This window comes from Acomys minous (assembly GCF_964271855.1).
Source record: "Acomys minous genome assembly, chromosome: 19".
Taxonomy (NCBI): Eukaryota; Metazoa; Chordata; class Mammalia; order Rodentia; family Muridae; genus Acomys; species Acomys minous.
In genome coordinates, this window is record NC_140499.1 from 47,107,149 (window position 1) to 47,131,391 (window position 24,243).

At 34.0% G+C, this 24,243-nt stretch overlaps 1 protein-coding gene across 1 annotated transcript in view; it reads right to left on the reverse strand.

Annotated features, from left to right (window-relative positions):
* Positions 1-5,418: 5,418 nt before the first annotated feature.
* SI (sucrase-isomaltase) overlaps positions 5,419-24,243 on the reverse strand; it is a gene marked incomplete at both ends in the record, with an annotated part of 89,002 nt that continues 70,177 nt past the window's right edge. Inside the window, 12 exons of the mRNA XM_084769074.1 lie at positions 5,419-5,487; positions 7,726-7,893; positions 8,091-8,140; positions 9,701-9,789; positions 13,100-13,224; positions 13,780-13,836; positions 13,919-14,003; positions 16,328-16,476; positions 18,807-18,923; positions 19,010-19,044; positions 19,978-20,111; positions 23,097-23,235. Of these exons, the coding sequence (XP_084625200.1) occupies positions 5,419-5,487; positions 7,726-7,893; positions 8,091-8,140; positions 9,701-9,789; positions 13,100-13,224; positions 13,780-13,836; positions 13,919-14,003; positions 16,328-16,476; positions 18,807-18,923; positions 19,010-19,044; positions 19,978-20,111; positions 23,097-23,235 (1,217 nt within the window). The remainder of the gene's footprint in view (positions 5,488-7,725; positions 7,894-8,090; positions 8,141-9,700; positions 9,790-13,099; positions 13,225-13,779; positions 13,837-13,918; positions 14,004-16,327; positions 16,477-18,806; positions 18,924-19,009; positions 19,045-19,977; positions 20,112-23,096; positions 23,236-24,243) is intronic.

Genomic DNA, 24,243 nt, shown 5'->3' on the forward strand with positions numbered 1-24,243 from the left:
TTATTTGATTCTCACCATCTTTTTTGAGGTCAGCTGGGGTTGTTAGGAGTTAACTTGTCTTGTTGTTAAAGAATCTTTAGAGTAATAATAACATCTTTTTAAAATATATTTTATTAATTTATTCATATTACACCTCAATTCTTACCCCATCCCCTGTACCCTCCCATTCCTCCCTCTCTCCCATTTTCCCCTTACTCCCTTCCCCTATTATTGTGACTGAGGGGGACTTCCTTCCCCTGTATATGCTCATAGGATATCAGGTCTCTTCTTGGTAGCCTGCTATCCTTCCTCTGAGTGCCACCTTTAAATGTAATATCCTGTGAGTCTCTGAACTCAGGAGTCCTTCTTTTCCTTTATCTTTCATCTGTAGGTAAGGAGATAGGAGCTTTAAAGAAAGAAAGGGGGATATAGATATATAGAGGAAGGATAGAACAAAAGGATTTTATTCATTTCATCTGAAATCATTTTCATAAGCATATATTTCAGGGTGTTTTGGTTTTGGGGGATTTTTGTTTGTTGTTTTTTTTTGGTGTGTTTGTGTGTGTGTGTGTGTGTGTGTGTGTGTGTGTGTGTGTGTGTGTGTGTGTGTGTGTGTACTGCAACCATAGTACTACTTATGGAATATTTCACACTTTATGTGTGAAATGAAATTTTAAATGGATTTATTCCTATTCACCTTGAATCAGTAAATAATGTATTTGAATTTAACACAATTTTACTAATTAATCACAGCATACAAAATTATTTTTTTAAGTGACTTAAGCTCAGAATTATCATTAAGAATCAGAAAAAGTCATATGCTTATCTTTGGTTTCCTGCTTTGTAATTGTAGTCCAACATGATGCCAGTATTGTAGAGATGCACATTGTCAAACAAATTTGAGTTCCTTTATGGTGAAGGATATGAAACAAATACTGAAGACAAGGAGTGCATCTGGAAAAGCACTTTACTGGAGTCTTATAAGACTGGTATTATGCTATGAAACTGGAAGAGGTTTGCTCTAAGTGGCCTGTCTCCATAATTTAGGATACCACTATTATTTTTTCTTAACTATATTTTTAAAGGAACAAAATACAGAAAACTGCAATTAGAGAAAAGGTAAGATATTAGCATCAGAAAAGATGACAGATGATTGGCCAGTGTAGCTGTCTTCTGGCCTGCTCATGACTAAGTAGGCAAAGGATAGATAGATCAACAGTTAGAAGCTCTTAATTGCCTTTGCATAGGGCTTAATGCAGGTTGTCAGCATCTGCTCAGTCACCTGCACCTCCAGGTTCAGGAAATTCAGTCCATTCTCTGGCCTCCACAGCAATTGGACACACATGCTGTGAATTCATAAATATACATTAATACACATAAATGAAAATAAATATTGTAAACAATATAAATGAGTAGTTTTGTTTATCTCTCATCCAGTTGTGGTTCCAAAATGGTGTTATCTAACAGCATATTTCTCATTTCTTCACACATAACAAGTTAATACTATAAGTACTTTTTCATGCCAGTGCAAGGGCATCTCAAAGGTAGAACTAAGGGGAGAGAGGAGTACAAGCATTTAGTTTTATTTACTATAAATGCTCGTCATTCAAAATAATGCTTTTGTAACTCTACTTTCAATATCTGTGAATTCTTTTCCCTGATTATATTACTACTATTTATTAATTCCTTTTAACCAGAATAAGGTGTCGTGAAAACAAGCTGAATTTTGTTGTATTTATTCTTATTGTTTTCTTTGGTAGTTGTACTATAAGTTATGGTCTCAAGTATTATGTTATGCTTCTAACTACAAAAAAAGTCACACATAATTAGTTATGCCTTGATCAAAATATCCATGAATGAGTGACATCATAACAGTGTACCATTGCATACCTTTGACACAAGCACAGCCTGTTGGCCTATGATAGAATCCAAAAACAATTGGCCAGTGGTAAATTTTAAAAGTCAAAGGAGATTGCAAAGCCTCCTACTAGAATTCATGTATAAGTGTTTGTAGATAATTGCTTAGTGTGTACAAAGACTGACTTCTAAGATCTGCATCTCCAGGAGCTCTATATATGGAGACTGTTGTGCCACATAGACCTCCTACCAAAAATAGCTAATACTCCCACCCCATGCTTTACGTATGAAACCACTGAAGTGTCAAGTTTAGGTGTTTTGGGTTAGAAAAATTGACCAAATACTAGCTTGAAACATCAAAAACAAATGTTGAAGCAAGTGTGGGTGTTTCATTAGTTTCTGAACTTGGTATCAATATACTCTCTAAATATTTACCTTTAGAGAACCGCCTGCTATTCCAGAGTCCTGAGTTCAATTCCCAGCGACCACATGGTGGCTCACAACCATCTATAATGTGATCTGATCCCCTCTTTTTGCAGGCAGGTATATGTGCAAGCAGAGCACTGTGTAAATAATGAATAAAAGAAAGAAGGAAGAAAGGAACATGAGAAGAAGGAAATACTTGATGTGGCAGGTTTGAAGATAAAAAGGCAAAATGAAGGTACTCTGATTAGAAAATTACACACACACACACACACACACACACACACACACACTCACACAAAATTGTTTTTAAATGGGGGCAGAACACTGTGTAAATAATAAATAAACCTTTAAAATTTTTCAACTTGTCAGAAGCATCTCCTACACCTCATATTGTGGGACCCACAAGGAAACTGTGCTGTCTGTTTACTACATCCAAGCAGAGGGTCATGGACTATGGTCCGCCCACATTGATTTTCCCCCTGGCAGGGCAGTCTTGCCAGGCCACAGAGGAAGAGGATACAGGTAGTACAGATGAGAATTGATAGGCTGAGTTCAGATACTAGTTTCTGAGGACTAGCTGAGGGAGGGAAAAGGTATGACCGAGGGAGGGCGGGATCTGTAGGCAATGAGGAAGCGGGGCTACAATTGGGATGTAAAGTGGACAAATAAAAATAGAAACCTTTTAATAGCTGAGTAGTATTCCAAAGTGTAAATGTACCACAGTTTCTTTATCCAATCTTCTACTGAGGGACACTTAGACTGTTTCCATGTTCTGGCTATTATGAATAAGGCTGCTATGAACATGGTTGAGCATATGTCCCTGTTGTGTAAAAGTCTCAACTTGCCATCTCTTGTAGCACTGTAGAAGCTGAGGCTTCCAGTGGAGAGACTGAGGTGCACTAAACTGAATTGTTTTTCAAAGGAGTTCCATGTAAATCCCAAACAACCCACCCTGCTGCTGTAATAAACTGACAGTAGGGCCCCAATGCTGAGGACAGTACCCACACAACACATTGAACACGGAGAAGATGACCTGGGTTCTCCAGAGGCTTCACCTCTATGTTTGTATCTCTTCAGTGCTGGAAGACACTCTACAGACTACCGAGAAAGAAATGTGGATACAGACTCAGTCACAACATGTTTGACCTATACTCTGTACTGCCTGAAAAAATATGGTGGGGCAATGGTGGTCCAGAATTTTCGGAAGTGGACAGCCAATGTCTGAGTTAATATAAAGCCCATTCCACACGAAAGAAATCCGTACATGGCACTGATTGGATAACCAAGAACAAGAAACTAGATAAAGTGAAGACCTGGGGTAGAATAAAATAAAACTAGTCTATAAAAATCAATAACATTATTCCTAATGATATTCTGCATCTTATCTATCATCGGAGGCATTTTGTTTTTAGCAGCAGAGGTGAATACATGTAGAGAGCAAGACATTATAGAAAGAGAAAGTCTAAATTTCAAGTCTCCATTAACTCCCTCCCACTGTCGCTCAGGTAATCTATCAGAAAAGAAAGCAGAGATTGTAAGAGCAAAAAGGGGTTGGAGGAGACAGCGAGAACAAGGCGCTCTGAACAAACTAAGCAGGGCACGTATGAACTCAGAGACTGAAGCAACGAGCACAAGGTCTGCAGTGAGTGGTCGACGGCAGGTCCTGTGGGGATATATCATTGCCATTAGCTTAGTATTTTTATATGACTCCTCACTATGTGAATGAGCAGGTCTATAAGTTTTGTACCTGTTGCATTGCCATGTCCAACTTCAATATGACAGCGTTTGCTTCATATTGTTATATTTTATTTTGCCATGTTTGGTTCTTATTATTTAGAAGCCCGTTCTTTTTTAATGAGAGTGTGAGAGACAGAAAGAATGGATCTGAAGGGAAGGGGATGGGGGGAGAAACTGAAGGAGTACAGGGGGGAAACTAGTTGAGTTATATGGGGAAAGAATCCATTTTTCATAAAGAAAGAATCATCTTTGATTTTTTAAAACATTTATAAACATACGGCATTCTTCTCATCTGCTCCTAAGAAATAATGATTATTTAGGTAACATGTTAGGTGAAATAAGTCCTAATTTCAGTTATGAGTTTGTTTCCTAAAAAGCAGAATATAGAAATTGTTTTTCTAATATGTTTATATTCTGTGGTATTTTTTTTTATATTCCGCTCTACCAAATTTTGTGTTTATATTCTCAATTACAGTCTTGATGTTGATTACTGTAGGCGTATTAAAATATTAAAACTCAAAAATAACACGGACATCTACTTTAATAATGACATCCCTACAGTCTGGATGCCTTAGAATAGATAATGCTATTTTTCCCTTGCATGCTAAGTTAAATTAAACAAAAAAATATTTTTATTAAACAGTGGAGTTATGATATTTGTATACTCTGAACACTAAAGTGATGACATTTGGATAAACATCTTTTGCAAGTAACTAGATCATGAGTGTGGCATTCTCATGAGAATATTTATGCCCTTTAATGAATAGATATTTGGAAGATGCTTCCTTTACCTTCTTCTCTGACATCTACCAATGCAAAGGTATACTGTACACTGCAGGACCTGCGGGCATTGTGTTTTGAGACTCATAAGCTCTGAATATTTGATGTTCTTAATTAAAATACAATGCTATATTAACTCATTTAGCATCCCAACCTGAATGAAAAATGAAAACTAAAGAAAAGGAAGCCATATCTTAATGTATTTATACACCTTTTATTTTCTAATATACATAGTACAAAATGATTAAATATTTTGATTTTTTTTAAAATAAGTTAGGTCTACACAATTGAATATATTATTATATAATTTATAATTACAAAAAATGTTAAGTTAAAAATCACCTCCTTGAATTTATATCCTAGTTACAAGCAAACAAGTTTACAGGTCTATTTAAAAGGTTATTTAAAAGGTACTATAATTATTCAAATCCTGTTAAGCCTGCTGAGCAGTGGCATCCAGGTTGCATTCATAGAATGAGTCAGCACTTCTTTTGATGTACACAATGAAGAAATATTAAGATAAAGACTGTGTTAATTTTATTGTAATAATGTGAGAAGTCAGTAAAGATGGAAGTAGACGGAGGTGAAGCATGAACTTGGTATCAGCTCCTCCTCAGGAACCCAAACTGATGGTAATCTTCATGACCAGCTGATTTCAATTGGTTGATCAAGAGTAACACCCAAATTTTTCAGGTCAATTGTCAGTATCTTAAAATAAAAGGTAAAATTGCAATTAATTGCTTAATTGAAACTACAGGGTTCTTTTGTCATTCTTTTATAACAAACACAATCTCCTTCTCAGATCATCTCTAAATCAGCAGACATAGCTTCTCTTTATTTTGATTTTGACATTCATACATGATGTTTGTTTTGTGTGTTGTTAGGGGGGCTGTTTTTGTTCACAGTCCAGGTTATAGTCGATCACAGCCAGAAAGTCTACGTGGCAGGGACTTAAAGCAGCTAGTCACATCATATCACATAGCAATATCACATCATGTCACACGACGTTACATCCACAGTGAATCCCGGCAATAACAGATACATGCAATTTCTTCTACTACTCAGGTCAATTAGTCTTCATCTAGTCTAGGACACAGACTCAGGGAATGGTATTGTGATTCACACAGTATACTTCTTGAGGTTATAATTATTTAATTTCTTCCTTCTCTTTCCTCCTTCCTAATTCCCTTATATACTCCAGTTGCCCTTTTTCAAATTCATGGCCTCTTTTTACATTAGTTGTTGCTATTTACAAACATATTCATAAATACATAAATAAAAACTTCTCATTCTGTATAATGTATATGTTTGTTTTCATAGCTGATCATTTGGTATAGGATAATCAGCACAAGTGTTTTGAAGTATATATTCACACGAGATTTATTGACATAGACTTACAAAGAACTGAGTACAGTTGCTATTTAAAATGAATATGTTTTATAAATCATTGAAGTAATTATATTGACATTTAAAAATATTTGTGCAAAGGTTTATAATTAATAAAATAAATTGTTTTTGAAAAAGTATGGCTTTACATGATATGATTGTCCAAAATGAATAATGAAATAACATGTCAGAATACCTTATTTGACCATGTTCGGCTGTTATTATGCACTTTATTTTTAAAGTAAAACCATGAGGCTTATTTGCTATTATTAAATAAGTGTAAAAATAAAAAAGCATGTAATATTTCTTTCAAGCTCACTAAACAATGGGAAATCCAATTCAATTTACTTTAAGCTTTGATTAACAGGCAATAAAACCTGGATTATGGAAAACCAATTTGCCTTTCAAGGAAACAATTGCTTAGTCTTCTACCTCATACCAAGAATGACATCACTATCATTTTTAATAGGAATTTTAGAAGCCAGTACAGTTTTCACAAAAAAAAAATACATTTGTGGGACTAAACTATCAACTTTTACCAACAAAGGGCACCAAATATTTCAACCTACTCTTCATCACCAATGCTGAAATAATTTAGAGAAATTTAGGACAGTTTAATGTCTAAGTAGTAGAGAGACTAAGATGAGCAGTAAACCAAACATTCAGATGAGACATCAGGGTCCTCACAGCAAGTGTTCAGACTCAAGTAAAAGAGCCTTTGGCTCTGGTGCTGTAGGACACTAACAGCCTGCGGAATCCATTAGAACAAAACCTTGTCCAAAGCTGTCTTTCTTAAAGCTGATTGGGGGAGGGGTCAATCTGGTACTCTGTGAATTATATTCACTTAAAGTGACTGCTTGGTGGCCATTTCCATACCAATTCAAATTCAAAAAGGATGTTTTCTTCACATTTATAGTAATGAACACATGACCTAGCTCATTGGAAACACTGGTGACTGATTTATTAACTATATATTGTATTAAGTCCAAATTTATCGGATGTAAATTCACAGAACTTGGATGTGAAGTAATTTAATGGTTGCATAAGTGTACTTACTTACCAAATTTGGAAGAAAGACCTATAATTATAGTGGAAAATAAAATACCTTTTCAGGCGGAGGTGCTTTTTTGACACAGGACTCCCGACACCTGGCTCAGAGTCTCTCTTGCCACTCTCATGACAATATTAATAGTGCTAAAGGGAGCTACATTAATTTTGAAACATGGAGGCTTTTTATCTAAGATATATTCAGTGCACAAAGGAAGATCTTACTAGTAAAAATATTATTTGCTGAGTTGTTCCAGCAGATAGCAAATAGAATTTTAGTCTAAATTAATATGGCTTAGTTTCTGTAGTGAATAGTATAAATTAGCTGTAATTAAATTGATTTGTATGACTAGTTCCTGAGGATATTAAAACTCAAATAAATATGAAGATCAAAATAAGTAAATGGCAGACACCACAGTTAATTTGTAATTCTCTTCTTTGGTCTCAGAGCTGACCATGAAGAATCATTTTACAGAGGTGTGCTAGAGTAAAAAACATTCTTATGGCACTCACCTCCTTGTCTGCATCGTGAGTAAATGTAACTGGTTGTGTAACTCCATCATAAATCAAATTAACTCCATTAACAATGGATGTTCCTTTCCCCCACACATAGATGTTTCCAAGTATCATCTCATATTTGTTTCTGTACCCATATTCCAATACTTTGCTTGTTATAGTTGTCTATAAAGCCAAAGAAAAAGAAATAGTCTCTATTAAAATTCCAACTAAATAAAAACTACATAGCTGTAAACCAAAATGAATCCATTAAACAGCAAATAAGTAATCCAAGTATATTAAGTAATGTGTTCTATATTATGAAGAAAGAGTAAAACTCCATACATTATCTAGTAAATATGATTATGGAAGATATTACATACCTTGTTTAAATTGAATTGTATCAGGGTATAAAGATTATTTTCATAAGTGTCTGTAGAGAGAGAAAAAAGTGAGTTGATTTTATGTTTTAGAGAACAATTGTAAATATTAGCATACTTATTTTTCTTTTCAGGAGGAAATGATGATATTCTATTGATGCATTTATTGTTAAAGTCAAATTAACACTCAAAACATTAAAATGCTATATATACTATGAGTTTAAATCCAATTTGCCATAATCATAATGCATCTAACACTCAGTAAAGACTTCCTATAAGGAAAATATTAGGTACAATAACAGAAATGTGATAGGATATGTGTATTCCCATTATTATAATCATTATTTTTATTGAAACTCTCATTGTTCAGTGAAGAAATTTGTTATGAAGAAATTTGTTGAGGCAATTAAGCAAATGAATAAACTTAAAAATATTATTTTCCTTGTACTTATACAATAACTAAAGATTTATAAGATGGCAAAAGAGAACTACAGTTATATTTATGATGGGAAACATGGACTGGCATAAAGTTGAAAACCTTATGTCTTTCAATTCCATAACTATTCACACATGTTAGAATATGAAAATAATGATATATTCATATTATTAATCTTCTGAAAATAACATGGTATTAATTTTGCTGACTCTAAATCTTATATTTTGCCACAAACATTTTCTGTCTACATATTCACATAGACATGTAGATTTTCATGTATTTGTGTATATGTATTTGTGTTCATGTGTTTTTGAAAGGTGAATGGTTCCAATGTTTTATACTTTGAGACAGGTTCTCCAGCTAGCCCAGAGTTTGTCACATAGATGACATGGCTTACACCTTACTCCAAAATCAAGTCTGTCTCCAATTCCACAGTGTGGGAGTTCATGGCACACAATCATTATTTGGGAAAACAAAACAAAACAAAACAAAACAAAAAGAGTATGTTCTTGGAACAGAAATCAGATTCTCCTGTTTTTCCAGGCAAGCACTCTGTGCACTCTTAACAAGACCTTTATATGTTCCTGATGTCAATGGAGAGCAAAGCATGTCTATATTGAGAGGCTTAGCTTTTTATTCCAGCTACATATGTTGAGACACCGTTATGATAAAAATGAAAATAAATTCAACTTTAGGATTGTTTTTCATGTTAAGGTAATAATAAGAAACAAAAACATCCATGATAAAAAAAAAACACATTAATGTTTATTTTGAAGGCAAAATCAATAGCAACACAGTAAGGAGACTGGACTTATCTCATCCTGCTCTGCAGAGTGTCTACAAGTTTTAGAGCATGCTTTTTGCATCCATTATGCAACATGAAATGTGGCATGCTCAACTCATTGACTTGTCCAGGTCGATGGAAACACCACTGTGCTAGCCTCTGCTAAAGATAAACCATCCCTGTGCAATTCACTTAGCTTATATTTCAGTACAGGGAATAAATATCTTTAAAGTAAGAGAGGAGCCTTTACTTTTAAAAACATTTTTGTATGCTCTTTCCAGCTATCACTGTACTTTTTAAAACATTAAATATAGGCCTGCGTTCAATAGGAAACGCCATGTAATTTAAGGTGCGTGCTGCCAGTTCCATTTGTTTGGTGAGCAGCACACTCACCTATAGTCTCTCCATCATCCCAGAATAGAGTTCCTTGTGCCATGTGGTTGTCATCTGCAGCAACGATGAGCTTCATGTAATTCTGTCGACTACAAGTGGGGGGGAAAAAAGCATGTAATGCTATCTATGTTTTCAGAGAAGGATATTTTATGAGATGGTTAATAAGAAAATGAATTATAATGAACATTAAGAAAACAAACATCGTAGCAGAGTAAATGAAGAAACTCCCTTGTATAAAGAGAGAAAAAGAGACACAGAGAAGAAATTCACCACAGTCAATGCAAAATATTGCCAGTGTCACTTGACACTAAGAGCTCACCTACTGCCGTTAGTAAGAAGAGCACTCGCTCAGAGTAATTAGAGGCATTACGTTTATAGACACCCTTACTTTTATGCATCACTATTTTAATCAGTCTCTCTTTTCCTCTGTCGCTCCTACTTTCATTTCCCTCACAGTACAAGGCTCAGACACAGGGATATCCAGTATTTTGCCACTGAGCTGTAGCCGCAGCCCTAGTACTAGAATTTTTAATATTGTAAGCTTAACATTTCTTCACATTTATATGTAAAAATCATTCAAATGTAAATTTCATATAAAAATAATGAAAAGAAAACCAGATACTTCCAAGTTCAGACTTTGTAATTGATAGTGTCTCTCAGCTCATGCCTACGTAGGTCTACTTATAAATTAAACACAGCTGACTCTATAGCAGTGTGTGAGAAGTAACTTGGTTTGAGAGTATCAACTTGTTTTTTAAAAAAGTATTTCTTTTACAAACTATTTTTTCTGTCTTGCTATGTAATCACAAATATTGAAAGACATATTATTCAGAAATTTCCTAACATATCCAGAATTTTAAAGCCCAATTTTTTAGTAACTTCATATTTAATTTTTAGATAAGCATATCAAAGCACAAATGTTGACATGTTTTAATTAAAATTTACTTAGATAAATGAAATCTTATTTATAATTGTAATGACATATAACTTTAATCCCATATTCCCAGATTTGAGAGACTGTGGCATGATCATCATAGATTCAAAGGTTACTTCTGCTACATAGCAAGAAGATCTCTTGAAAACAAAAATAAAAGTCTGGTTGAAGCTAGAGCTTACAGATACTTAAGAGATTAGACTCTACTCTGTGTGTATAAAATGCCAATACCACATATAACTTGTGACCCTCAGCACATGAACAGAAAAAAGTAGAAGAAAGACCTCTCTCATTGAAACGGAAAGTTCTTCATGGTACAAATTACATATTCGTGTTTAAATGGAGAGATGGCTCAAGCAGTTAAGAAGTCTCTTCATGGCCTCTAGGATACCATCATGTAGCTTTCCAGAAAAATAGGCGTATGAAAGAGTAAGAAGTGAAAAGAAAGTCCCCCTTACATACATGCCACAGAATATATTTGTGATCCTTGGAGGTTGGACATATTCGTAGGCATTGTTATAAATTTTAAAAGAAAGGACCTGGTGTTTGATTAAATAATGAATAAAACTAGGGAAATTAAAAACAGGTGTAGCTCCATTAGTCTTCACACAGAATAAGACTTTATTCTTGGTCTTGCATCTCCAGGAAACTTAGTAATATGAAGAAACTACTGTTGACAATATTTTTAATGTATATCAACAATATTAATTATTAATTAGCTATTGTTAATAGATATCTATATTTTGATAGAGTGTAAGTCAGAAAATATACCACAGAAGAGAAACGGAGAGATAGAGGCTGTGAAACAAAATAGAAATTAAAGGAAAATCTTCCAAATAATATAGACTTAAAAATAGAATATTATTCAGTGATATAAATAAGTAAGGTAAAATGTTAAGAAATGGAGGGACTGTATAAGTGCACTACTAAGTGAATAAAAGTAAATTTTAAAAGCTACATACTGTATAGTTTAAAAAACATGTCATTCCATAAGATACAAATGGTGTATGCTAATGCTGCGTGATTGTGATTGTCATGAGTTACATGGGGTTGAGTGGATAGAAAATAAAAGCTCTTTGGAGCAATGAGTCTACTCTGTGTGATACTACTCACTTGCTTAAAACCACAGATTCATAAAAGAGCAGGCATAAACCCTGTTATAAATTATTGACATTGAACAATAGTTATGTGTCCATGCAAGTTCACCAAAGATGATGGGGCTGTTTGTGATATAAAAAAAAAAGGCTATGAAAATAGCAAAGACATTGAAACGTTTGTAACATCCTCTTACCCTTCTACAATACAGAATTGTATTCTAGAAAGTCTTAAAAAATATTATTTTTGGGTCTGGGAATGCAGTTCAATTAGACACCTTTCCCAGTATATATGAAGCCCTGGTAGTGAGATCTAACCCTATATAAGCTAAGGAAGGTAGGAAATACCTGAAATCCAAGCAGCACTCAGGAAGTAGAGACAGGACAAACAAAAGTTCAAGGTTCTCCTTTGCTATGTAGTAAGTTCAAAGCCTGTCTGTACTATATAAGACGCTGCCTCAAAAATAAATTAATAAAATTAAATATCAGAAAAGAATGTTTTAAGAGGTGAAGTTATTTCTATGTCGTAGCTAAAAATAAAAAGATGATGGCCTCGCTTAAGCAGCCATTCAATAGACAGAGTATTCATTTGTGAACACTTACGCATATTATAAAGAGAGGTCATGAGTTTTCACTTTTACTTACTGAGGGAAAGCTTACTTGAAAAGGGGATACAACACCGGAAAACAATATTCCACTAGTCTTCAACATACTGAATGTAGAGAGATACTAGCAACTTTTCTTTTGAAATTACATTTTAAAGAAATTTTTAAGTAGGTGATGTTGAGAGATAAGGTCAGATCTTAAAATACTACGAATTACTATAATGGTTATTATATTTACTCTTCACTATAATAAAAAGAAATCATGTCCATTTCCAACTAAGGATGGATAGCGTTGTTTGCATCTCATGACAAAATTTTAATTTACCCAAGATTATTGAATGCTTAACTGACTCAATGTTTCAAGTGAAGCATCTACCAGGATGACTTTCTGTCATCCCAATGGGACTAGGTAGCAGAGAGAACTAAAGTTCATCCAAGTCTGTTCGTCTTGCATGCCTTCTGTTTATGACTAAGAACCCGCTTTGTTTTTTGTTTTTTGTTTTTTTTTTTTGAGACAGGGTCTCTCTGTGTAGCCCTGGCTGTCCTGGACTCCCTTTGTAGACCAGGCTGGCCTTAAACTCACAGCAATCCACCAGCCTCTGCCTCCCGAGTACCGGGATTAAAGGCATGCACCACCACGCCCGGCCTGCACCCACATTTTTAAAGAAGGATCACCTTGGAAAAGCTCAGATCATTTCGAACTGCTGACCTTTACAGTTAGATATATTAAAGAATGGAATTACAGTTTTAAAAACAGTTAACATACCTGTGATATGTGTTCTGTGCAGGTTCTTGACAAGGTAGAATATAACCTCCTCGGACATGTAGATTGATTGTATCAAAAGGTGTTGGAAATGTTTGACTTTGTCCTCTAATTTTTATATCTTCCCCCTGGTAATGAGAAGAAGAGGAGGAATGAGAAATGAAATTATTAGTAACACAAGAATTCAAGAAGGCACATTTATGAAATCAAATGTCACAATTTTCTACTTAAAAGCTAGCAAAAAAACCATGTTTTTCTTAAAAGAAATCATCTCATTTAAAGTGTACCGTTAGGTCCTTGTTACATTTTCATCCCCATAGATATTGTTTGTTTTCAGATCTCCTATAAAAGTGTGGAGTTTGTAAGGTCTCAAAATATAAATAACTCCATTATTTTTTAATGAACATTATTTTACAACAGAAAGAGGCAACAGACATTTGTAATATAGTATATATTTTTGTGTTTGTTTGCTAAAACAAGTCAATGACTGCATAACACACTGGAGCCAAATAAATTAATTGTACCATGGCATGTTAATTTGATTCAACAATAATTGACTACATATAACTAATTCTGTATTTTCAAGTGGAAAATAAACATATATATAAATTATTATATGAATAAACGATCCAGCAAGATAGATTTTTGTTTAGTTAGTTCCTCAAAATTCTTTCTAAACTTACCGTATGGTAGTTAAACCACCGAGCATTAGGGACATAACCTTCCACATTGTTCATGAACTGGAAGTGAAAAAGACAGTCATTGAAATCATCTGCTATTAAATTATATCATTCTGATAATACAATACATGGCCATACTTACAGGTTCAAGGACGGGAGTCACCATAAAAGCTGGACCCCACAGGAACTGCTTGTATATTTCCCAGGTTTCTTTATCATCAAAGAACCTTAACAAAATAATCACAAAATATTCAATTAACCTGAAATTTTCAATAAATGATTTTGGAGACTCCAGTTGTTGTAAAGTTTTTTTTTCTTTTTTCTTTCTTTCTTTTTTTTTTTTTTTTTTTGTGTGTGTGTATTCGACTGAAAACCATGTTTAAAAATACTTAAGACAAAAATATCTGTTACTTGGAACACAGTGTGGAGCAGTACAGATATTCTGAGTAAAGTCAAACTATGTCTAAATATTCTAACAAAAAAGATTGTTAAGAAGAGACTTGATACCCTATGAGCATATACAGAGGGAAGAGGTCCCCCTCAGTCACAGTCATAGGGAAGGGGAGTAAGGGGGAAATGGGAGGGAGGGAGGAATGGAAGGATACAATGGATGGGATAACCATTGAGATATAATATGAATAAATTAATAAAATAAAATTTAAAAAAGAAATATTTGAACAACTTAATGACAAGTCACTATGGAGGCAAGTTTATAACGAAGAGTTAATATAGAAGCTTAAATATTAACTTTGTCTTGTAAGTGATCAAGGAAATTGAAGGCAGCATTGATAGATAGCCTTAAAATGATTATAAAACTTTCATCGTGTGGATTTTTTTCTATTACAATCAGTAGAAATTTTAAAATAAGATATGTACGTTTGCAAGTGCAATCCCAATATATGAAAGCTGAGGCAGGAGGATTGCCATGAGATGAAGACCATCTGAGCTACACAGTGAGTTCCAAGTATACAAAGTAAAAGCCTGTTTCAAACACAATCTAAAAATTAAAACAAAACAAAAAAAAATGTAGCAAGGCCCAGTGGTGTAGAGATGACTCTTCAGCAGGTAAAGGACTATAATGAGAAGATAGAAAGTAGGAGTTACAGTGCTTCATATGGAATCTATAGTTCAAAACATGACTTTAAAGCATCACAGAAGAAGGATGAAGGATCGCCTTAGAGCCCTTCATATTGGCTGACATGCCATTATGGCATCAAAGATGTAAGCAGATTTCTAGCATAGAAAATAAATAATCATAGAAAAATATTACAGATTTGGAAATAGTTACCAGCAAAATGTTCCTGTTTCTTAGGTTATTGAAGTTAAGCAATGAGTCATTTTTTTAAATTGGCTTAGTTTTGCTTTTGTTTCATTAGCACCAAAATTACTGGTTAAAAAGCGGTCCTTGGAGATTAGCCCTCACGGAACTCCCCATGAGACAAAGACTGAAGAACTCTCACCAGGACAGCAAGCTGTTCAGAATCCAGAATCAAACTCTCAAGAGTTAGAAACGCAAAAGGGATTAATGGAAACATGAGAACGTGAGTTCCAACAGGATGAAGAGAGAGACAGCAGGATGGCAGCAGGTGAGCTGAGCATACAGCCATATTCTTGGCTCACAATATTGGTTGTGTCATATTCCCAAAGGCTACTTCTTCTCGTTTTCACATAATTTTATTTTACCCCTACCAACCCTTTATCATTTCTTATGATTTAAAGAAAAAAAACATTGGTTGCAAAAATGTGCCACCTGTATATTCTTGAGTCTCTGGTTATCCATTGGAGCATATTCAACACAACAGGGACTATAAACATAAAACACACTATCAATCTCTGAACAGTCATCTATTACTAATAGTTCCGCAGCCCAGAGAAGGGTCTCCTTGTCTGCTTTCCTATTCCATTCTCATATTTTGTCTGCTTTGTGCTTGCACAAGTTTTGCACACAAGGTCACAACCATCTGAGTCCTTATGTGCAGCTGCCCTGTTGTATAGATAAAACATTGTTTTACTATTGTCATTCATAGCCTCTGACTCTTCCAGTCTTTCTCCCTCTCACGCACTGGTTGCTGGGCCTTGAGAATAGGAATTGTACAGGTGTCCCATTTAGGGCTGAGCACACTGCGGTTTCTTATTTGCTACATTTTTAAATCTTTAAAAGTGAAGCCATACAATTGAAATTTATTGTTCTGATGATTATATTTCGAGTACTAGTTCTTAAATTATACAGTTGTGAGTATTATTTGTTTATCATAAAGGATATCTAGCCAGCCAATTCATTTAATGACTCAGTTAATATAGGAGAGTTAAGCAGCAAAGTGTCTTATGAATAAATGAAGGAGATATTTTTAAAGTAACAATTACCGTTTTAATAACTAGAGCATTTTTTTTACACTGATTGCACTAGTGGGCTTATTGGATTTGTTCACCTACATCCCTTTTTATCTCAAATTATATAATACAGCACCTACAAAATATTGTATTATAATATATAACAGATTAAAATAAATGAGAGCTACTTGTGGAAGAAATAAATAAATTTTGTACTTACTCATGCATCAAAGGTCTGATGACAGTGCCACCATGAACATGGGCTTCATGCATCTGAGTGTAGAAATAAGGCAGCAAAGTGTATCTGATATCTAGAACTTTCTTTGACATTTCAGCAAAAGTTTCATTCCAGGAAACAGGATCTTGCCTCTGAAACAAAGCACAATGTAACAGTCATGACTCACTGTTTGAATCTTAATATTTTAATACATTCTTGAAGAATAAAAGTAGCAAAATATAAACAATATCACGGGCTATTTACTATCATTACGAAGATCCTTTATGGTCTCAGTTCTATTTCATATTAAGTAGTTTAATAAGCTAATATACAGTAAGCAAAAAATTTGATATAATGTAAGTAAAAATATAGAAAGCATAGCTCATACTTTAAAAGATGATAAATACATTGTTGACTATGGTAATTTCCAGCATTGATATGTGAAGTCTGTGAAGCAAATTATATGGTTGGTTACCCAAATGTAGCCTGAAATACCAAGGGACAAGTGGATATCATCCTACTGGCCTGACACACCGCATAGTCACATGTGAATTGAATATATTACAGCACTACTAATAGCACAGAAGGAATATGCACATACATCTCGAATGCTTTTCAGTCTCACTTGCAATATATACTTCAAGTGAAAGAAGTAATATTGATGGTGTAGTATTAAAAATCTACAAAAGTACCGTTGTACATATCAGCTAAGCACAAGAGAGAATGATTATTATAAATCTTAGCTAGTATCATGGACACAAGTTGCACTTCCTCATAATTGCAAAGGACATGTCTCTTATGTGTGTTAATAGCAATCAATGGGATGTCTTTTAGAGCTACATCATGTGTATGAACAATCCAAGTTTATTAGATTTTGGAAATAACTGGAATAACCTGGTGTTCTCCCCAGCAAATTCACTATTAAAATAAGCATGACTTGAAATTTCACTACCCCAATAATTAATATTATGCAAAATCCTATGTATAATATATTAGCTATTAATACATAGTATATTTTAATAGTTTCATAGTCAAGTAAATAGAAAAAGGAAAAGATCATAGGATACTGCCAAATTACTTAATATCAGCAATTGTTCTGTGAATACAGTAGCACATATATCTAAACCATTGAATGTTAAGTTCTATTACATGAATTCATATTTCAACAAGCTGAGTTTCCTGGGAATATTTGCTTACAAATGTTTCTCTAATTTGTTCTTCCTTCTCTATGATATCTTTCTTCCAAACTTTCACCACTGTTAGCATCTTTTACTTTCAAATATGGCATGTTATATCTGGAATTCTCCTGCTCCAAACATTTCTTTTTCCTCTCTGACACCACTGTTCAAATGTTTCCTTATCCAAGCCCTCAGGGACTACCATTTAGGCAGAACCACCATGCATCTCTTTAATTATAGTCCCCTTAACCCATATTTATTCGACTTAAACATATTTTAAATACAAATAGATATAATATAAATAAATCACATTAGAATATAATAAATGATTAGGATAAGAAATAAATATTTAAGAATATATTTTCGATAAATATTCCCTAAATCATTCCCTATCCAGACTTTCTTAATCCCTTCCCTTTTCCTCCAATGTGATAGTCTCCTAAATTAGTAATAAGTTTTTATTAAAAATTTCATATGTCTTCAATGTGCTTCTCGATGATTTGCTTGCTTTTCAAGTTGCTTCAAAATGTATCCCTAACTTGCTTCGTAGTCTTGATTTTGTCCACTAAAAAATAATTCCACCCACTCTAGTTCAAGTAAATTTAGATGGTACAAAATTTTCTCAGTATAGCCTGCATCTGTCTATAAGAAATACACTTGAACTATGTCTTTCTGATGTTCTATATGCTCCACCTTTGACTGGCATGCTTTCTGCTCAGTTCCACTTTTCTCTGCACTTGTAACTAAAAGTTTAGCTCAAACTAATGCTTAATAGGATATAACCCCTTACTATTCAAATTAGAGACTGCCTAATTTAGTACTCAAAAACCTTATGAAATTAGTTAATAATTCTCAGTGATTGCCACTGCACCAAAGTCCGTACCTACAATTCATGCTATTTTTCTTGTTTCTCAATTTATCAACTTGCTCTTTTAAATACATGCTTTTAAATCTTCCCACTTTATTCATTATTGCAAATGCATTATACTTTTAATCAATTTAGTTTCAAGTTGAATTTTTGTTGTTGCTCTGTCCCAGTTTGAAATAAGTTGTACAGTCAGACATTTTGTTCCTTACTCTTCCAAACTCATATAGAATGGCTACAGTATATGTGGTCCCGAAACAAGCCATGGTCTCTGGGCATATTTCAGGTCCTACTAAGTAGTATTTCATATCTGAAAAGATTTGAATCATTCATCTACAACACTGTCAAGTAAAATATAATTGAAACAACAACAAACAATCTAAGGTTGCACAGTAAAAAGTAAATAAAGCAAAATAACATAAATGTGGTAATTACATACTCTGGTAAATTGAATGTTGTGATTTCTTGAATATGGATAAAAGGCTCCAACTTGCATCCAACGGGCACAGAGATGGTATTCTGAATTGTTGAAAAAGCCACATATGTCTGCCCCAACCTAAAAGATAGTTATATTTAATGCATATTAATTACTGTTTCCTAGTAGGTATAGACTATAAATATAAAATGAGTAGATCTACTTACATATGGTATCCCAAAAAGATTAAATTCCAGCATACCTAAAAATTAGAATGAAATTTTAGAAAACTGTTTTCCTTTATTTTAGTATTTTACTTTTATTAATAAAGATGCTGTCTTCATATATCAGTTCTTATTAAATAAAAAATGGTACTACTAATAAAGTATTATCTTAAAATACTTATTGTGCTTAATAATGTTAATAATATTCTCAAAAAGAGATAATTTGCATTAAGGTGATAACACTATAACATAATTGAAGCACAAATAATATATAAACAAATGATTATGGCAAAAGATTAAGTGCTAGTGTTTTCCTCATTTTCTTAGTTTAACAATAAACGTTTCTGCTCCTATTTAGCCATTTATTTTTCCATATAATACAAATATAATTACTCTTATAATATTTAAATTGATAGCTTCAAGAAAATAGAGTACATGTACCTTCCCAGCTCTTTGTTAAATAAATATTCTATGCTTGGTTTTAAGGAATCTCTCATTAGTCAATAAGGTTTAAGTCTACATTCAAAGCATTTGTTGTCTATTCATAGCTAGAAATCATATAGCCATTTGCAATGTATCTATTGTCAGAAAACACATTAGTTGGATGTATTTCATTTTTTACTATCTATCAGTGATTCTTATTCTACAGCAGAGAGTATCTACTCACTTCCTTCTTAGCTTTAGAATAGTGTATCTTCAAGCTTTTGCCTTTTAAACCAGAAAACAGAGTCCAAACCAGATAAAGATATTTTATACGAATAAACTAGTTAAGTATAATCAGTCATTTGTTTCTCTGAAGGATCATTGTTCATACCTCCCTGACTAGGGATGTTTCAGGGATGTCCTGTCACATAAAAATAATGCGAATATTTTACTTCATACAATTTAGCAATGACACTTATCTAGCACAAGGGAAAATAAAAAAATTTGAAAAGTATAAAAAACAGTGATAAAAGATAATTATTACATACCAATAAGTGATTTTTCCAAATTATCCCAGTTTGCATAATTGTCTCCAAGCCAGTGTCCCCCCCATCGACCAGCAGTGGGGTATGTAGACCGAGAGATGACTATCCCTCTTAAGCCAGTGGTCTTCTGTAATGCACTAAACAATGAAGAAATATGTTGCATGTTTACATCATTAGTTTTATTTAAATACGTCTGTTTGTTTTCTTGCTAGTTTTTTGTTGTTGTTGTTGTTTGGTTTCTTTTTTGTTTGTTTCAAGACAGAGTCTCTCTGTGTAGCTCTTGTGGACCTGCAACTTGCTTTGTAGACCAAGCTGGCCTCGTACTCAGAGATCTGCGTTTAAAATGTTGGGATTAGAGGCTTGTGTCACCACGACTGGGTTAAATACTTCTACTTAGAGATCTTCATGAAGACATAGCACCTACTTAAAGACACCAGGTTCCTGTTACTCACTGGGTACTAATACCCTCCCAGGCATGGCAGACAATTCTCTTCCCTTTTTAACTTTTACTAGAGGTACATGTACATATAACATGTAACTTTTTTTTTTAACCTTTTGATGTTTGTAAGTTAACAAAAAATGGTATTAACTAAGCTAATAATCAAATTTGTAACATTTAAGAGAAGTCTAAATATGACAACTCAATGCAGTTCTACTTAGATATAATTTATCAATATTTATTGTAGATATTACTCTGAATGTATTTGCAAAGGCATCCTCTGATTTACTGTATATAAAGAATGCAATACTTTAATGGACTATCTTTTATAGTAATCATTGTACTTCAGTTCTGGAATTTATCCTATCAAATCTCATGAAGAAATGTCTTATGCTAATGTGTTTACAATTTTTCTTCTCTTTTTTCTCTATCATTAGAGAGTAGCTTTAATGATTTTTGAATATTAAAATATATTCCAATTTAATATATACTGTAATAATACATTGATTTCTACTATCTGCATTCTTTTATCTTTTCACTTTCACTTTTCATTTTTAATCATTCAAGTGCTTTCTCAACTATTTCTTGTTCTGACTTATACATATATCATATGTAATATAACGTATACACATACTAGCATGTATAGGTGTGTATGACATATATATGTCATATTAAAATGGCACAGAATTCTTTGTAATAACATGAAAAAACAAAAACAATAAGAACATAATGATAGTGACCATAATGAAGATATGTAGATTGCTTGTTTGATAGAAATAAAAGTTGAAAGAAGTAGTTTAAAAGAACAATTGACACCAACAAATAAAAATAGCCCAACTAAAATGTGGAACAGACTAAACAGAAAATTCATAACAGAGGAGCCTCAAATGGTTGAAAAGCACTTAAATACTCAATGTCCTTAGTCATCAAGGAAATGCCAACCAAAACAACTTTGAAATTCCAACTTAAAACTGTCAGAATGGCTAAAATCAAAAATCAAGTGACAGCACGTGCTGCCAAGGATGTGGAGAGAGGGGAACATTGCTCCATTGCTAGTGGGAGTGCAAACTTGTACAACCACTTTGGAAATCAATTTTGTGCTTTCTTAGATAATTGGGAATACTTCAACCTTAAGACCCAATTATACCACTCCTGGGTATATACCCCAAAATTCCCCACCATTCAAGGACACTTGCTAAAGTATGTTTATTGGCACTTTATACATAATAGTCAGAATCTGGAAACAACTTAGATGTTCCGCAAGAGAAGGATGGACAAAAAAAAAAAAAAAAATCTGTGGTACATTTACACAATGGAATTCTGTTCAGCTATTAATAACAAAGAAACCATGAAATTTGCAGGCAAATGGATGGAGCTAGAAAAGATCATCCTGAGTGAGGTAATCCAGACCAAGAAAGACACACATAGTGTATGCTCACATATACTTGGACTTTAGCTATATAGTACAGGATAAACATACTATAATACATGGCCCCTAAGAAGATAAGTAACAAAAAGGATCCAAGAAAACATGCTCAAATATCACTCAGAATGAAAAATAGAAAATACAGAGGTAATGGTAGAAGAGAGGGAAAAAAGTAGGAGAAGGAGCACAGAGAGATATGAGGGCAAAGATCTGACCTGGGGAGTGGGTTCAGGAGGAGAGAAGGCCTGCAGAGAAAAGAGAACGTGTGGGCGAGGGGGCATCTCTGTGACAAGCTAGAGACTCAAGTCAGAGTAGGCTCCTGGGAGAATATTAGAAGTACTCTGGCAGGGACTTCTAGCAGCAGGAGCCAAAGTGTCTGAAGAGGACATATGGGAATGGAACATCAACCTCCCTACAAAAACTTCAGTGCAAATTTTACTCTGTCTAGATGATATCCAGGGATGAATATAGAGCAGAAAATCAGAGATTTAGAAAACATCTAAACAATGCCTGGCCCAACCCGAGACCTACGTGATGGGAGAGAGCCAAGCCAGACACTATTAATGATACTCTGCTATTCCTGCAGGCAGGATCCCAGCAGAGTTGTCCTCTGGTAGGCTCCACCCGGCAGTGGTTCGAAACAGATGCTAAGTCTCACAGCCAAACATTGAACAGATGCTTTGGGAGTCTTATGCAAATGTGGGGGAAAGGAGAATAGGACCTGGAGGTGACCGGAGCCCCACAAGAAGGCCAACAGAATCAACTAGCTAGGTCTCAGAGGGGCTTGCAGAGACTGAAGCACCAATCAGGAACCATGCATGGCTGTTAAAGCTTCATGTGTATCTTCTAGTGAGGGGAGTAGGGACTGTCTCCGATTTGAACTCTGACGCCAGCTTTCTGATCACTCCTCCCTGGTGGGACTGCCTTGCCAGGCCACAAGGAAAGAGAATCTTCTCAGTCCCAATGTCACTTGATAGGCTGGGATGGAGGCGATGGGATGGGTAATCCCCTTTTGTGAGGAATAGTGAAAGAGAGTTTGGGGAAAGGGAGGGAGGGTAGGACTAGGAAGAGAGGAGGGACCCTGCTATGACCAGTATATAAAGTGAATAAAAAAATAAATACATTAAAAAAAACAATTTAAATAGAACGAAATTTAGCAAGATACTTGAAGTATGAATCCTTGAAGCTAATATTGTTAATATTTTTTTAAAGAAGTAAAACAGAAAAGTAGAGGGGAAAATTACAAACATTACTTACTCCAGAGTGGGTTTTACTTGTGACCATCCATATAAATTGTGCACATCATAATGCAAAACTGATGATCCATCACTAAGAATCTGCTCAGTTTCCATACACATGGTTCGGAAATGTAACCCCTCACCTCTTTTTGTGAGTTCTGGAAAAGTATAATAACGCCTTGAAGAACATGAACTGAAATGCAGAGATCACAACTATATATTCTTTAGTTTTCAGATTTAAGGATTATTCATGATTTACAAGACTGTAATGATGAGCAGAGTCATGCTTTAACACATGTGTGATCTGGATAGTAATCAACCCAGGGATATTGCCATGATGAGCACTGTACCCTTTCAACATTTTTTTATGATGAATATGTGAAAAACCTATTTTGTAAATATTCTGAATAATACTACTGCCAATTTTCTAAATAAATGTAATTTGTAACTCCAATCTAAGAGGTTATCTTGTCCTCATATCAAAAGGTAAGTGTAGTTTTCACTCCATATCAATGTGAATTCTCTGGGTTATAAAACTCTGAGTCTTAGGAGGCTTTAAAGAAAAGATAAGGAAGTGGTAAATTATGTGATTCTATTATAATTCAAATTATAATTAAAAATAAGTCTCAAAGTTCAGAGAATGTAAGAGTAGAGGTAGAAGAGAGAGGTTTTAGTATGAGAAAAATATATTATAGGCTGGCGCATGCCTTTAATCCCAGCACTTGGGAGGCAGAGGCCGGCGGATCGCTGTGAGTTCAAGGCCAGCCTGGTCTACAAAGTGAGTCCAGGACAGCCAAGACTACACAGAGAAACCCTGCATCAGAAAAAAAAATACATTATGGGGATGCATGAACTTATCAAATAATACAATATTACATTTAAATAAAAATAAATAAATAAATATTCTGAAACAATATATACCACCTTTTTAGTTATACTCACCATATAAGCCATAGAAAACTGATATTCTTTCTAACAAAGCATAAATTTCATCTACTCATATATTCTTTTTGTCAACAAATTAGGAGATTTAAAAAATACTGTTTTTTAGTTATTTGGACAGTATACATATACATATTTTAAGTATTTGTAGTGATCTGTACCATAGTAGCTGAATCTTATACATTTATAAATATCTAAAATATGAGTACATTGTTGGTTGCATA